The sequence below is a fragment of the Heterodontus francisci genome, chromosome 16 (assembly GCF_036365525.1).
Source record: "Heterodontus francisci isolate sHetFra1 chromosome 16, sHetFra1.hap1, whole genome shotgun sequence".
NCBI classification, from domain to species: domain Eukaryota; kingdom Metazoa; phylum Chordata; class Chondrichthyes; order Heterodontiformes; family Heterodontidae; genus Heterodontus; species Heterodontus francisci.
Window position 1 is genome coordinate 48,751,414 of NC_090386.1, and position 15,417 is coordinate 48,766,830.

General features: G+C 37.9%; 1 protein-coding gene across 6 annotated transcripts in view; it reads right to left on the bottom strand.

The window, feature by feature from the left end:
• Positions 1-14,701, bottom strand: part of znf217 (zinc finger protein 217) — a 73,759-nt gene extending 59,058 nt beyond the window's left edge. Inside the window, exons 1-2 of one of the 6 annotated variants that reach the window (XM_068048154.1) lie at positions 14,598-14,701; positions 4,716-4,814 (exon numbers count right to left, since the gene is read on the bottom strand). Coding sequence is in view for 1 of the 6 variants with exons in the window: in XM_068048153.1 (XP_067904254.1) it covers positions 14,462-14,474 (13 nt within the window). In the remaining 5 variants the exon portion in view is untranslated. The other 5 variants (XM_068048155.1, XM_068048156.1, XM_068048157.1 and 2 more) reach the window with 5 other exon arrangements.
• Positions 14,702-15,417: the final 716 nt, after the last annotated feature.

Consider the following 15,417-nt stretch of genomic DNA (forward strand, 5'->3'; position numbering starts at 1 on the left):
GGCAATTGCCAATCTCAGATCTGCAAAAATAACTGGAGCCAAACGTACCCCATAATTTAAAAAAAAAGGACCTCAACCACTAGCATTACTGACCGTATCTTAGGAATCTGAATTAGACCAATATAAAAACAAAATTTAAAAAACACCCTCATTAAAAAGGTAGACATAAGCAATGCAACCCAAAGAAACTCATTTCCTACTGGAATCTTCATTTTTCCCATTTGGCAAGTATTGTACAGAGTGAAACTTCAGACAATGAGAGCAATAACTAACGAACAAACAAATTGAAAAAAATTTTCACTTGGCCAGGGAGGAAGGGAGAACACCAAGATCATACACTTTGCACGAAAACAAACTGGATTGTTTTATGGCAGTTGAAAACTGGAGCTACATCTGTGGATTCATTTTCTATAAAAGTTAAAGGCACAATATAATGCATTATTTAAATGGTAAATTAAACCAGACCCTACTGGTCTTTTAGAAAATTGTAGTTTTATGTAAAAAAAAAATCACAGCAGAGTGACTGGAAAATGACAATACTGAACACGTTAGCTCACATAAGGAACTAAAAATTCTTCCAATGTACTATAGCGCTATTACTGCTAAATTGTTGCAGTGATATCATATGACCAATTAACTTGGGTTGTAAACATGTCAACTAGTTCTTTAAAAGTTAGTCTAATGTTACACAGAACTTTGTAACTTGGGCCATGAAGTGTACAATATGGCTATAAAGATGTGTAATCTACTGCTCACATTCATTTACACCTATTACAAAAATGGACACAAAAAATTTGAGATAAACTACGAAGCTGGATCAACAGTGGCATGCCTTATTCATCTCAAACCCTCTGGCTGGCTGAGCTCCGTTGCACCTGCCTGCACAAGTTTGAACACCTCTTGCCAAATGAACTCTGGACTGAACAGCACGCAAACAATGCTGTTTCTTCACCTACAATAATTCTTTTAAAAAGGAGTAGCACACAATGCAAAGGCAGCATGCTGCATGTACTTCTACATCTGTTGTTACAGGAGCACAAAGGAAGTTCCTACACATACAGTAATATACACTACGGCTGGTTTTTGAAAACGAAAGCAGCACAAATCAGGGGCTTCCCATGAAAAATGGAAGACCAAGTGGGAGTAGGTAGGCAGGCAGCTCAAATATACCTTAGTTGTTTCAAAAGAAAATCCTCTCAAAAAGAACTGCTTTGTAGCAAATACAGGCCAACTTTGGAAATATGCAAATTGTGCGTGGGGTTAGGCACAATACAAAAATTAGGTCATAAAACATGAAAATGACTAAATAATCTACAGGAAAAACACAGGCATTTAGCTAGATATAAAGTTTTATACACCCACCTACTAGTGAAAGCAGGTTTTAAGAATATAAAAAGGCTGCCATGTTAAATCATCTTACTGAAAACTACAAATTAACTTCCAAAATCCTACAACTTGGAAAACTAAGCTTCAAAGTGCAAATATTGTACCATACATTACTATACAAATATTTAACACAACCGCCTCAAAAACTCTTTTAATTCACTAGTTTAACAGAAAATGATTAACTGTTTATTTAACAAACGTCATATCCAGGCTCAAATGAATCGCTCAGAATATCGTCATTTGTGATTTTATCCTGACAGGATACACCAAGAATGCACCACAGACAGCAAAGATGGTCACCCATGTTTCACTGTCATACAGCAAGGTGCTGAGAACACAAGCCTTACAAGGGTTAGCTCAGCATTATCCCATGTGAAATTCACGAGTTGGCCAAAGGTGGTAGCTGCTTTCCTTATGCGTGTATCGAGCTCAAGGGACAGATCGTCTGTCACCATGGACCCAAGGTAGCAGAATTTGCTAACCACTTCCAGTGGGATGGTGTTTAGTGAGATCAGGGGCAAAGATGCAACAAAATCACAAATGCAGCAGATCTCTCAAAGGCTGAGCTCCCAAGTGTGTTTGCATTCATCAAACAGAGGTGGCTTCAGTGGATCAGACACGTCCACAAGATGAAAGACAGTCATATACCCAAGGACCTTCAGCTGGGGCCAGGTGACTAATGAGAAGCCCAAAGCTCCACTGCAAGGATGCTGCAAGCATGGCATGAAGGCCTTAAAATGTTAACTATCACACCTGGGAGTCTTTAGCTGGCAAAAGAGGAAAATGGTGACACTAACATCCTGTGGCCTGGTGTACACTAACGACCAGTGGCTACAGCAACTTGGCAACAGGCACCAATGCCAAAAACAGCTCACAGCATCACTTGGTAGCTTCACATGCAGCACTTGTGGCAGAACAAGGATTGGCCTTCAAAACCATCAGCAAAAGGTACACCAAGAGAAGACACCCACCTAAATGGATTGTTTGCAGTGTGCCCATCATCTTTCATAGATGCAAGTATACCAAGTGAGCGATTCTGTGCTCAATTACGCTAGAAGTTTTTCACTAAGTCGACTTCTTATTAAAATTATCCTTTCCTAAAGTAAAATGCCAAATTCAGTTCTCAACTTAAATTAGATAATTCAAATCTTTTGACACAATTGACTTCAAATCATCAAGAGTTGATTTGTACATGAAACTGAAAATATTAAACCAATTTTAATGGGTTGAAGTACAGGAAGTTGCAGCCTTTGATTTGATTTCCCTGGCTCTTTATCATACATTGTTCTCTCACCAAATTTTACAGAAAGGAGTGATAAATGAAGGTTGATTACTCACCTGGTGGATGAGCTAGTTTTTCCAAATGACTAAGTGACATGACAATAAGGGCACTACAACTAACCCAAGTGTTAAGCATCAATAGGGTTGGCTGATGGAAATTAAGAGAGCTATTACAGGGCTTCCATCCTGACAATGACCATTAACAAGTTACTTGGCTTCTAAAGCATCATGGCCTAATCCCCATCTTTAAAGGGACCGGGATCCCAGCGCCAGGCTGTTAATTGGCCACGCACCATAAAATTGCACTGGGGGTGGGGGAGGAGTGATGGTTGCAAATGGCTGAGGCCCGGTGCTGGGAGCCTGCTAGCACCACAAAATTCAGCCCAGAGTGTGCACCTAATTAATTACTTTAGTATAATTCCACTCATAAGGATTTAAGAACTTGAAACACTGGACTACAATACAAAGGTAAAAGATTTCACATTTGTTCTCTACTCACAAACTGTTCTAAAGTTTCTCAAGGCTGGACTAATAATCTAGAGTTCAAATTCCACAGCGAGAATTTTAATTCAGTTTGTTGAAAACAGGAAATAAAGCTGATACCAATAAAAGTGACCATGAAGCTGTTGGATTGTCAAAAACCCAACTAGTTCATTAATGCCCTTTAAGGAAGAAAACATGCTGTCCTTACCCAGTCGGGCCTACATGTGTGACTCCAGTCCCAGACCAACAAGGTTGACATGCAACTTTGCACCAAAGTGGCCTAGCAAGTCACTCTGTTATACCACCTTCTCAAGGAACCTAGAGATGGGCAATGCCAGTCTTGCCCACACAAGTAAAATAAAGCCATGCTTCTACCAAAAAAAGAAGGGGCCATATCTTTTCCTGCTTCTGAATTTTCAGTCACAGATGTCACTAGCATCAGGCCATCCCCTAGCTAAACAGGGAAAAGAGCTAGCCCAAGCTAGATCATAGTAGAGTGCTCCAATTAATTTTGTGTCCCAATCAAAATAAAAGAGGACCAACATGTACTAGGGAGTAATCAGTAACACTTCTCAGCAATATATTTATTTCAGATACAACGCCAAAAAATTGTTCAGTACAAAAGGTTTTGTGTTTAATCAATTGGTTTCTATAGATGAACACCAACATTTTGAAAACACTACATATTTAGACCAAAGCCCATTAAGAACTCCCACTGATCAGCCTAAAGAAATCAAAAGCAATTTTAAAAAATTCAGTTGGACTGACTTATTTAGCAAAAGTTATAAGAATAGCTATGTCTTTAGAAAGATACTTTGCATACTGAATGGAGCATTCAGGCCTCAAACTTCCTGGTATTCTAGTTTCCTAAGAAAGGGTGAAGTACACCAAAGTCACTTCTGCTAGTACACCATGTAACAGTATATCAGAAATCTTAACATACTAGAAATCTTTAAACATTGTATTCATTCTTCCTGCTGACTCTTGAAGGTTGGAATTTACAAAAGCATCATACTGTACACATCAGGGTTACGTTCACTTTTTGTCGTGGCCATAACCCCCAGAATCCCTCCCTCTCACATCAGTGGCTTCAGCAATATCCTGAAGTAGGCAATCAGCAGATAGAAGCCAGAAACACTTGCAATACAGTGTAGGAGAGCCTCAGCAAGTACAGACTGAAAAATGTAAGACAACTCGAAAACCAATTGTACCAAAGAATGCAAGTTATACCTTCTGTAGCTGGCCAAACTCACTGATGTCTCGTCTTGCATATCAGCCCCTTAACCAGAACCTCCAAGTTCAAAACTCAAATTCAGATGTAACTGTTACACGTCTGCTTCTTTTGGTGAAGAGTTTGCCTGCCTCAAATTATTTGGGGTGTGGTCAATTGGAGAAAAGGAAAAAAAATGAATTCTTTCCTGTACCTCAAGCGTACTTCCTTGTAAATCAAACTATGGGTGACATGAATGCAGATTTACAGGCTAGGACTTTAAAAAAAAAATCACTAACCCATGAGAGAGAAAACAGTACATAAATTGTTTTTTCAACTATTATATCATACTCACCGATTTAAATTCTGAAATCTATTCAATTTCTGCCAGCACTCAGGAATGAGTTAACTTCAGCTATGCATCCATGATGTTTCCTAAACAGGCATCAATTACCTTTTAAATTAAAAACATAGGACTGGTTAGACATGCTATGTGCCACACCCTCATGCAGCATACTATAATGAGAAAGCACATTTATAGATGTGCTATCATCTAGGTTAGCACAATATTTGCACCCATGATATATGAATCATTGCACTGATTACACATTGAATAAATGCAATAGGATTACATTGCAAAGTCAAATCTACAAAATAGGAAATCAGTATAAGAAATGTTGACATTAAGCCATAAAAATAAATCCAATAGTGCAAATGGCCATTGACAACTCCAGAAAATAGTGGATGCTTCAATCCTTACATTAAAGTATATTCTTTATTATACAAAACTAAATGCATTCCATATTTGCAGCAATCCTGATGCCCATAGATAAAATGCAATCATGATGTGATACTGAGCCACACAGACCTAGAGTGACCCTAGTTCAATTCCGAATATGTGCAGAGAGCTGATCTCACAAAAGATGGTAGTGGAGGTGCTACATAAGTTTTTTTAAAAACCACTCCTGGATTTGGGCTTTGGGTTGTGGGGGGGGGAAGGAAGGAGAGAAGAAAGTAGAAACAAAGGAATGCAGCTAGGTATCTCATTCCTGACCGCAAGAGTAGGTAGTCAAGCAAGGACAGAGAGACAGAAAACAAAGCATGCTCAGCTGTGATGCATTCCTCTCCTACATTGTCAACTCAGGATGAACAGGTCATTTGAGCACAACATCACAGTTACTACTAGCAACCGTGAAATTGCACCTTAATATAGATCAACACCTTCAGCAGAGGAGTAAAGAAACTGAAGTAACATACAATTTACTTATTATACTGGTCACATTTACAACATTCTGCAAGTTATTTAAAAAATCTCAATTTTGCCTCATAATCAAGTGATTAAAAATTAAACTCTAATCCATGCTTGGTACCCACCAGGCAAAGCCAACAAATTTCTCCCCCACTTGCCCAGTTTTCTGCTACTGAAGAGAACTTCTCAAAGAGTCACAGGGATAGGTCCAGAGGTGCTGGTCAGTCTGCAGTAGCTCGACTAAGTGGCCAATATTCACAGCAAGTGTTAGCAAGCTCAAAGTGCAGGCAGCATCACAACCAAATCCAATCCCAAACACCCTACACAATCTCAGAACTGGGATCAAACTTAGTGATTATCTTTGTATAGATTGGTACCACACCATGTGATGCATTCACCTTTTGAGCCAAAAGGAACGCCATTATTGGATGTACAAACTTTTAAATGTACATTCTCCTTTTGAAGTTTCCATACACAATCATTCTGAATGTGACAATATAACATTCAGAAACATGTCACACTGCAGTCAAAACATGTACATTCAGACAAGTCAGCCAAAAACAGCTTAAAACTAGATTAAAAAGAAAAAAAAAATCCCATCCACAACTGCAACTCCCAAAGTTGCTTAACTCATCTTTTCGGGCCTAAATTCCCAATTTGCTGCGTTAATTTTTTTTTTCAAATTCTATATAATTTCATTTGTTTTGTACAAAAGACAGCACACAAAAACAACAAAATTAGAGTTGAGAGTTTCTCACTGAATTCAGTGCTGCCATCGTGCATGTGCCACAAACAATATACACCTCAGCAAATAATTTCATCCATTTTTGGGTTCCTCCCCACCCCCCCCAAAATACAATAAAAAGCCCAGGAACAGACATTTTCTTGAATCATCATAAATAGTTTGATGACCACAATTGCATCAATTGGGAAGCAACTCTCTCCAGGCCTGGTAATGAACCCCCAGAGTACCAACTGTTTACTTCCAACTCTGTAGCAGAATGTTCAAGATAGCTCAAGATATTAAATCAAACAGTAAAGCTTATGAACACAATAGGTTATACTGGATCATGTGCTATTTATACTTAACAAGGACAACTGAACAGCATTAGTGTAGTTCTCACTTGTATTTGCTCCATGCCTGTGCAGTAACCCTGTGTTAGGCACTGAAAATGGTTTCTGGAAGGGCGAGAAAGAAATCATACCCTAGCCAGTAAGTAGTTCGACCACAGTCCATTTGCATTACATCAGTTCCAGCTGTTATACTACAACCAGCACACTATGAATGCAAAGGCAGTCCTCTACATTAATGAAAGTCTGACCAGAAGCAACATAAAAAGGCATCAATTGCCCATGAACCAGTAAATTATGGTATTTTAACACCAGTACCAGCATACACTAAGTTGTAAACCCAACCTTTGAGATTGAGAGTGCCTAGTGCAGTTCAGATAGCATCTAAACTAGTTATTACAGCCTGGCATATATTGCAAGGCTATCTATCCTCTCTATGACAAGCCCCTCACTGATGGATATCCTTCCAGTCAGCCTTTTGAGGGCCACAGAAATTTTTCTACAAGAAATGCAATTTTAAAGTAGTACCGAGCTGAGATTAAAAGAATTATAGTAACTAACTGAAGCAATTTTTGAGGCATAGCAAACGCGGAGATAGCAGCTTAAGGTATTAAAACTATTTAAAATGTCAGTATTGATTAACATTGTTTTTGAAAAGTAAAAATATTAATTGATTAAACTACTTTGTTATATCTCCAACTACTTCTGTGATTCTGATTTGCAGTTTGGAGCCTACAACGCATACACTTCAATGCTGGTTCTGAATACATTGAACAAAGTACAGCAATGAACTATAGTGAATACAGCAGCTTAATATTCATTGTATATTTATGGAACTATTCAGCAGAATTTAGAAACCAGGTAAATGGACACCAACTACTCACACACTTACAGCAACAAATTCAATCTCACACGCAGGACTTAAAAGTACTATTCAGACAATTCAAATACTTTCCTGTCAGATACAATGCTATTGATAATGTATTTATAATACTATCCACCCATCAACTAAAGTTTATGAAGAATGATAAAATATAAAACAGACAGAAGATGATGATTCAAAATTCAATACCCAGTATGTCATCTCAGCTGGTGTGACAGGAGTGCAGCAATTAGCCTTAGTGCCCCTAGGCTGGATATGGGGAAAGAATTAGCCAGATCATAATCCAGCAACTCTTTCTGGAACTATATGTGCAAATGTCAGAAGAGGATGGAATACAGAAATCATGAGCAAATAGTCTGCCAATATTCATGCACAAGCCTTCACAGTAAAAAAAAAGATTAAGCAAGATACCAGCGTGAACAGTTTGTGGAATTTTAACCCAGGACAGGAAAGAGGGGAAGAAGTCCATGACATTAAAAAAAGAGATATGAGCTTGAAACTTTGATTTGATGTAAATCTATAAAAACTGAAAAAAAAACAGCGTCAAAAGTTTGAAGACTGCCAAAATTTAAAGAAAATAAGCGTGTCTCAGGGAAAGAGTTTTGCAAAAAATAGTTTCAGTCCTGTTTATCTGTGTGAATTAATTCTCTCATTTTCCAGGAAACGACTTCTATCTAGGTAAATGGTCTTGCTCTAGCCATTATAATCTCCAAATCATCCTCATAAAGGTTTACAACCGATAGAAAAAAATATGGGTTTGCTATAAAGTTCCTGCCAAATTCTCAATATTACAGAGGCTGCAAAGAGAAAGCTATCTGAGGTAGCAAGCTGCTACACTTGAGGAAAGAAAATGTTATAGTAGACAATATCTGAAGTTGAAGATCAAAGGACAGAAGAGGAAGTTGCTATGAAGGCAGCAAGGGAAGTTTAAGTAACCTAAACCTACAATGTCAGTCTTATTCACTTGTGATGCAAGCAGATCTGAGATGGTGCAAGACTAAATGGTACAAAAACACTATAGCATTTGCTGGTTTTGTGGCACTTAATGTGTTTTGAGAATATCTACTGACAGCACTTGCTGCTACTCTGTGGTCACATCTGCAGGTTTACTGCTCATATCTACACACAAAAAAAAAGGAACAGTGATGGCACTCAGAGGAAATACACAATGTTTAATGTAGAATTATGAACAAAAACCATCTTTGTTTCCTTTTGCATATTGCACATGTGGCATACTAAGATACCCACAGGAGCTATAGATTTACCAACAGACAAAAAGTTTACTCAGCAGGCCATATTCTATTAAACATCCAAGTGCCAGCTCATAGACTTGTTTGAAACTTCATTATGCCTATTTTTTTTTTAAGTGATTAAGAGGATTGCACTATAAGAACATAGGAGTCCATTTGTCCATTAACATACCATTTGTATCAGAGCAGAATTCAGAATGGGATAGGTTTTTACACATCAGTGCAGTTTAGCACTGCTGGTGCTTACTGTGATATTACTATGACACTGCAGGACAAAATATAATCGTGTTAATTAGCTGAGTATCATTTATAAATGGTGGCAAGATTGAAGGGTTGCTGCATACCACAGTACTGTATATGGATCAAAACTATTTCAGTGCAGATACCCCTTTTAACATACATCTCAAACTGGCAGGAAAATAAATCGGGGGCCTAAGAAAGACAACACTGAATTGCATTTGCTATTTATTTTTAGATACACTATCCTTCACACTACCTATACTTAAAAATCCACTTTTGTAACTAACTGGAGCAGAGAAGTTTCAGATTTCAGGTTTTTGTTTGAACAGGTTTTACTGGAAATATTTCACCCATTTCTAGGAATATTGTTTAGAATGGGAGTGGAACATAAATGAAACTTCAGCTTGCCTACTTTTTTTTTGTAACTTTCTTCACAATCTACCCCCTCCCTTCTGAAAGCATCGACTCCTGCTGGGGTGTGTTCCCACAGGTATGGGGCATTCACTACCACCTTGTTCAAGTATTACTGTTAAGTCCAATCCTGCTCCTCACCCAATATCCACAAATGCACACTTTCCAGCAAGGGTCATCAGATAGTACCAGAAATATAAAACCGAGTTTATTTTCCCTTCCTTAGCCCAAGGACACCAAGGCCAATTTAAGCACCCTTGCAGCCACCTTGGCTGAGATCAGCTAATTCAGCACAGACACAAACAAGTGTATAATAGAAAAGTTAATATTTAAATGAATAATTCTGAAAACTAAAACCAGAATTGGGATTAAGCCATTCTGGTCTGTAATGGTAAAGCTAATGAGCCAATGAACTACTGGGAGCAGCATCCACTATTGCCACTTAACATTTCAAGTGCTGGCTGGCATGTACAACACTCTTTCTTAAAATGGCAAGGCTGAGTTAGAATCACTATCTAACCTCACAGTAATTCATTTATATACATGACCCACAAATATTTTGGTACACTCCCATTTCATGTTCAGAAAATTCCATTACCCCATACCAAGCTTAGGCAGAGAAAATCATAGCAATATTTAGCATTTACATTTCATTTAACAGATTTTAAAGCTATTTTAGGCTATTAGTTTAATGGGCCCCTTTTCTTGTTCATCCTGTATGGAGTTTGCAAAACAGTCATTTCACTAAATACAATAGGTGGGTGGGGCTGCTTCTTATGAGAGATATAAATTTCCTATTGCATTATTTACCAAATTACAGGGTTAAAAGCACAGCAGTTAACTGGCATAAATATGTGATCAACCAAACTTTGAGTTTGGCATTGCAAGCACTGTACATTTATCAGCTGCTGTTTCAATCTGCTGGCAGCGAAAACACTAAAAGGACACATTTTTAAAATTGTTAAAGCAAGATCAACTGGAACACACAGTACAAGGTGAACTAACACATCACAACCAACCAAGTTCCTATAAAGAGATATAATACAACGAAACAAAACGACTTAGGGCTGTTAAAAGACAACCAACTCTGTCTCTAATTTAGGGAACTGTTTAAACCCAACAGTAGGAGGATATATGTGCAATGCAAACATCAATGCTGTCTATTACGAGTAAAGACTTATCTAAAATTTCAATAAGTGTACGAAGCCACCAATGTCACAATCCACAAGCCCAACAGGCAGTCTGACATGCCTAATGCAAAGGACAGATGTGGCTTTTAGTTTAACGCAACACAGGAGGCTGCCTGTATATCAAAAACAGCTCTGAAAGGAAGGGTGGGAAACAGCCACTAGCCTAGTAACCACTTCTGCTTGTACAAAGCAACCCACTAAATAATAGCCTACTAAACCAGGCATTTCACAAACTTTTTTTTTTATATAAAAAAGGCACTTCAGATTTTCTCAAAAGCAAGATGTCTGATAGAGAGGATTCATTTTCAAACACAAGCAGTCACCCAGATTGCACACAATATTTTCCCTTTAAGTACATCATCCCCATACAAATTAAGGACTGTACTTTTAACAGGCACTAAAATTGATTCCACACATTCCTTGCTCTTTTACAAGCCTCACCTCCAACAAAAGCTGACTTCTGTATCAAAGTATTTGCTACAAGACATGACAAAATCAACTGTACGTGGATACAATAAAAGCCCAGACTAAATGTGTAAAAAAAAAAGCACACTACAGAAAGCATACTTTGTTTACCATACTGAAAATGCATTCTGCTTTATGACTCGGACCATTTTAGAAACCTTGACTTTTGTATTGGAAAATACTACCTCAACAGGAAATCAGGATTTTATATTTACACTGAACTTAAAAAGCTGATAAACAAACCAGCAATTGGATATTCACTACACATTTTCTTACAGTTTACATATAGATTAGAGTTGCTTTATATTACATCTAAATAAAAATGAGGACTCATCACATCATGCACAGCTTTGAACAATGTGAAACAGAATAGGAAAACAAAACAAAAATAAATAGTGGGCAACTGAATTTTATTCTGAACTGCCAAAAAAACAGCCAACACTTCAACTCCCCACTATGAGGTTCAGGTTAACCTTTTACAGGGCTTCTGCAACAATAGTGCTGCTGTGATCATTATTCTGCCTGTGGAGGATATCAGTTTCAACATCACAACAAACAAATGCAGCACTTGATCAATGAATCATACTGGAAAAAGGATGCAACTTTAGGGTTTTGGAGGGGGGAGAAAAATTATGACAATGTGCATTGGCATTGTACTTTTCTTTCCCCCGATGTGCTTATGAATTGTATTAATTCTCAACCACTAGCTCACAGAATCCTGTAGCCTTCTGTACTACTTTAAAATTAGGCCAGAAAATAAGTGTCCAAGAGCTCACTATGTTGAAAAGGGGATATTCAGAAACTAAGTCATTTAAAAAAAAAGGAAATGGAAAAGCTGTACCATTTTAGAGACAAAAGGTTTTACCATTTTTTTTGTTACACATGACTGAACCCACAAGATAAAGACTGTTTTTCACTTCCTGGTACATTTCCTAGTTACACAATTCTGATTACTTGAAATCCTTACAGCTGCTCACATCCAATAATTGATTTTAATATGATATTTTCCAATATTAGTTACTGAAGTTCCTTTGGTTATTTTTCAATGAGATTTTAAATTGACATGATTCTCTTGAACAACTGGTATGGAACAAAGGGTGCAGATCAGAAGCTGAATTCATGTATTGCAAAACTTTGTGTAAGCATTAAGCAGCCAAAGGTCCTTTGAACAGCACCAAACAGCTTTTTTGGTCTATGGCATCACTGGAATAGTCTTCAGCATTATCTTTTTCTAACTTCAAACACTAAATAATTCTAGCTGGCCCACCAAGTCATTCTAGTTTTGTCTAGAGATAGAAATATATAGCCTGATGTGTTAAATTCAAACACAGAACCATTTAATGGCCTTTCCAAGTTATTTGATAGCTCTTTCATCTGTACGGCATGCGCGTAGTCAGCAAATCAAGTACAGTATTAAAACCTAAAACCATTATTTCTAAAACAAACATTTCAATTAAACACATCAAGTAACCAAATTTCAAAAGTACACAAAAATCAACCTTGAGACTTTTTTTTTTAATGTTCAGTCCCTGAAGGAGAGCCAGTTAGCTGCCACTGACCTTTGTTAAAAAGACTAGAAGTTCCAATCAAGGTTGCAGAGACCAAGGCAAAAAAAAAAATGAAACAACTTCTCTGGAAATTTTCTAGTCTCAGTTTCAGGTAAACCAGATCAAGTACTTTATTCCTCGCCTGTGAACATGTGTCCAGCAGCCCTGGTTTCAATCAGTCAATTAGTAACTAATTATTAGTCCAATCCACAATGTAGTCTCTTGGTTGAGGGTGAAATCTATTCTGAAACAACCTGTTAGGACTGTACTTGAAGTTGTTTTTAAAACTGATTATTTCTATTTACTAAAATTTGTGCAGGTTTGTCCAATTGATTATTGGAATAGAAATATGAAGAAATTGAAATTCACTGTTGAAAGGGGATCTTCTATTTAACACATCATACAAAAAGTTAAGATAATCACGGATTTGAAAATAAAATTAATGAAAAAAAGTTATTTTCAATAGTTTTAAAGATTCAGAAGCAGTGTTTCTATTCTTTCAAAAAAGGAATCAAGAATGCACCAACAAAAGCAATATGGAGAGGCTGTTTTTTGCAACATACAAGTATTTCGTAATAAGTTACATTAATTAGCTCTACTTTTTGGAAAGTACTATAAATACCTCGATACGTTTGTAGTCATTACGTTGAAAAAAATTACAGTACAGTTCAAAAGCGACTTTCAGCACACATGTCTAAACATGGCGTGAAGGCATTCAAGCTATTGTCATGTCATTGTGCTTGATACCTTTTCTCCTAACACAACCCCCAGCCATACCGTCATGGTATTAGTCAGCAAGTCACTGCCTGCTTCAAGCAGATAAAGTCTGAGTAACCTTCGATTTTCAACAAAATTCTTAGATACTATTCAACAGATACTTGAACAAAACACCAGCCACTTAAAAAGTTCCTTTAAAAAATCTTCACAAAATAAAAGTAAGCAACCAACAGTCAACACCATCCTAGACCATGTGATCCAGGAGTTGCTGATTAGAATAAAAACGAAGTATGTTAGGAACAACATTCTCCTCAATTGAACTGCTTCGCAAAATAAAGTTCGACGTTATTCTGATATATTTTATACAATAAGTGTCCTGATTGCCCCAAACAAGGGGAATAACTTACAGTAATCGTCACCGTACGATATGGAAGCAATTAATAAATGGAACGCCCGTTAAGTGCTTCCCCCCCCCCCAAAATCTATAGTTAAAAGTTGATCGTTTGCGGTTGTTGTATTGATCGCCATATACAATCTGCATCGCTCAGAAAACATAACCCACTGAGGACACAAACGCAACCCAAACGAAACAAAAAGAAACTGACAGCGATCAATGAACTTTCATAATGACTAACAAGGCTACCTCAGACATTCAAGCCACACTTCATCATTAAAATTCCCTGCGTTTTAAATTCTACCTTTTATTATCTTTCTCTATATAATAAAACCCAGCCAAGTCAAGCAGCCAGATCAGAATCAGTGTTTCATTTTCTCGATTGGCAGAAGTTCGATTTGTTTTATTTATTTATAGTAAATTTATAAAAATTTACTATTTATAAAAAATAGTAAAAAAAGGAAAAAATCCCAGATAATTTTTGTATCTGAACAGAAGCGCCCGTTGACTTTTTCCTGTTTAGAGCTGTTGTTGATGTGTTTGCATTCAATAACTGCTTATTTCGTAATACGAGGACGACCTTTCGAATTAGAGCGGTTCACAACAACAAAAAGCCGCACTTTAATAGGGACGAAAACAAGTTTAAATAAATCCATGTATTCTGTAATTGCAAAAAACACTCACACAGCCGTTCCATTCCTGTGACTGAGCTCTCTCTCTCTCTCTCTCTCTCTCTGTCTGTCTGTCTCTCTTATAATGTTTGGACTCATCCCCTGAAGCCCTTTTCTTCTAACCTCTCTGATTATTTATTGACTCCTACCTGGCGCTGCCTGTGTGCTCTAAGTGCAGCCTCCGTGCAGTTGCTCACTGCTCCCTTTGCCGGGTTATATTCCCCGATAATGCTCCAGTGATCGCGCTGCCTCCCTCCCCCCACCACCCCCCCCAACCGCTCCTAGCGTCACGTGCCCCTCTCAGCCCGGGCACGCGCTTCGAGGGGCGAAAGTGAGCGCGCACGCTTCCCCGCCCGGCGCGCGGCCGACAATCCGACACGTGCACGCGAGCTCTTCCCTCGCTCGTACTTTCCCTGGTGTGCACCGCCCCTGATTTGAAGGGGTGAAGGGGGGAAGGGGAGGGAGTGGTGGCCATGAAATAATATCCATAATAGAATGTATATGAGTCAAACCAGAGATCATAAGTTTTTTTTTGTTCTCTTCACAACGATTTGTTTTGAAACTTTGTCTCCTACACCCACGTGGGCAAAGAATAGCAAAAGGGTAGGATTACTAACCCATTTACCAATCAGCAATGATGGCATTGACTACATTTTTTTTACCTTGCGTTCTTTTGCAATCTATGTTTTGTACTAAAGCTTTTAAATTCTCTTTTTGTTGCTTCTTCTGCATACAGATTTGGGAGATTTTCTATTCCAGAACCCCTGATTTCCAAATTCGCCACTTTCCATTCACTTTTGGATGTGGGTGATTATTTTTTTTCTGTTTGCCAACTCCAAAGACTCCCATACAGATGCCTAGGCGTTACTATGAAAAATCTATGAGCCATGGCAGCACAGGTGGAAATTATTGCCAAAGCATTTGGAAGATGTACAGCATATTAGTTTGTATTAGACATGCAGTTATGCA